The sequence below is a fragment of the Mastomys coucha genome, unplaced genomic scaffold (assembly GCF_008632895.1).
Source record: "Mastomys coucha isolate ucsf_1 unplaced genomic scaffold, UCSF_Mcou_1 pScaffold15, whole genome shotgun sequence".
Taxonomy (NCBI): Eukaryota; Metazoa; Chordata; class Mammalia; order Rodentia; family Muridae; genus Mastomys; species Mastomys coucha.
In genome coordinates this window covers 72,728,357-72,730,345 of record NW_022196897.1, presented here as the reverse complement: position 1 = coordinate 72,730,345, position 1,989 = coordinate 72,728,357, and the positions used below count along the sequence as shown (strand labels likewise).

Sequence of the window (1,989 nt, the reverse complement as noted above, 5' to 3'; positions counted from 1 at the left end):
AAAACATACTAGAATGAATAATGGCAACACAGGACACATTTCAACATACTAAGTTCTGAACTAATGCAAAAGTGAAACCTATTTCCAACTATTCACTCTAGATGGATTCAAACCGTAACAGAATGAGGTTTCACTTTCATATACTGAATAGATAAGGGGCCAGGATGATATTTGATAGAAGATGCTGCAATAAGGAGATATAAAGCAATTTCTATACAGGGATATGGTGATGATTCCATGGGTGACTTGTAACAATGTAAAGCTGAGACACATGTAAATCATTTATTTCATTTACTTTTCTCTAAAATGATGTTTCACAGTTATATGTATTTTAAAACAGAAACACTCAAAAAAGATCAGAATTCTTAATCTAGATCAATCATCTTTTAAATGATATGTTTGCCCACAAAATTATAAAGATACTATATATTCTTTGCAGATATATTCAGCATTTTTCAAAAACACAATGCCAAATGTATATGCTATGCAGTATGCAATATTTTTAAACCTTGTATCAGTGTTCAGTAACGGAAATGAATCATTTAAAATTACTTTCTTTCAAAATAAACAAATGAAGAACATAAAAACATAGGATTCTCTTACACAATGTGACTTGAATTTGAAATTTTAACAGGTAATTTCCTGAATCCCAGTGTGTTTTGAAGATTGTTCCAAGTAAACACTTCCTTAACTCTCTAGATGGAGAATCAGAACCTCTCTGTGCTGACTGAGTTCATTCTCGTGGGCATCACAGACCGCCCAGAACTACAGGCCCCCTTTTTTGTACTGTTCTTCCTCATCTATGCTGCTTCTGTGGTGGGAAATTTGGGCATGATTCTCCTTACCAAGTTGGATGAGAGGCTCCAAACACCTATGTACTTTTTTCTCAGACATCTAGCTTTCATTGATTTTGGATATTCAACAGCTGTGGGACCAAAAATGTTGGTAAGCTTTGTCACAAGTAAAAATACCATCCCATATAATTGGTGTGCATTCCAGCTATCTTTGTTTATCTTCTTCATCATTAGTGAGTTATTTGTTCTGTCAGCCATGGCCTATGACCGTTATGTGGCTATTTGCAACCCCTTGCTCTACACTGTCATCATGTCACAGAAAGTGTGCTGGGTATTGGTGACAATTCCTTATCTCTTCAGCATCTTTCTTTCTCTGATCACCACCATCAAAATTTTTATTTCATCTTTCTGTGGCTATAATGTTATTAGCCATTTCTACTGTGACAGTCTCCCCTTGCTGACCTTGATCTGCTCAGGCACACGTGATGTTGAACTTATCATATTGATCTTCTCAGCATTTAATTTGGTTTCATCCCTTTCTGTAGTACTTGTGTCCTACATCTTTATCCTGGTGGCCATCCTCAGGATGAACTCTGCAGAAGGCAGACATAAGGCTTTCTCCACCTGTGGGTCTCACCTGACAGTAGTAGTTATATTATATGGGACTCTGTCTTTTATGTATATACAACCCAAATCTAGTCACTCTTTTGAGAATGATAAAATGGCCTCTGTGTTCTACACTTTGGTAATTCCTGTGCTAAATCCCATTATCTACAGCTTGAGAAATAAAGAGGTAAAAGGTGCCCTTCAAAAGGTATGGAAAAATGTCTGTAAAGTTTGTATTTAAATTTCAGTTTAAAGGGGAGATATCCCAGAAGCACAAAGTTTGCATAACAAAGCCACAACTCTTGTTGCAATCTTGTGTCCTACAAGAAATAAGCAAATAAAGCAAAATTTAATACTTAATGTATATTTAATTAATCTGATCATAGACTATTGCACATAATATGTACCAGAATTTTAAATACCCTGGAACTAAAAGGCATAGTGATTTTGAAATGTTTTCCTTATTTTCAAAATGCAGTTTATTAGAACTGGCTTTTATTTTAGTATTAAACTTGGTCTTACAGAAAGTTCCATGCTAGAACCTAAAATTTGGTATTGTTATTACATTGGGATTTGCCTATGGTGAAAT

General features: G+C 34.9%; 1 protein-coding gene across 1 annotated transcript; it reads left to right on the top strand.

The window, feature by feature from the left end:
- The first annotated feature begins 647 nt into the window (after positions 1 to 647).
- On the top strand, positions 648 to 1,715 carry LOC116090426 (olfactory receptor 8K3-like). Its single transcript, XM_031370890.1, has one exon. The coding sequence runs from the start codon at positions 700 to 702 to the stop codon at positions 1,639 to 1,641; it is 942 nt and encodes a 313-aa protein (XP_031226750.1). The 5' UTR covers positions 648 to 699; the 3' UTR covers positions 1,642 to 1,715.
- The last annotated feature ends 274 nt before the right edge of the window (positions 1,716 to 1,989 follow it).

What these genes read in the sequence shown, in the direction of transcription:
- LOC116090426 (XM_031370890.1), top strand. Translation starts at nt 700, where the DNA reads ATGGAGAATCAGAACCTCTCTGTGCTGACTGAGTTCATTCTCGTGGGC.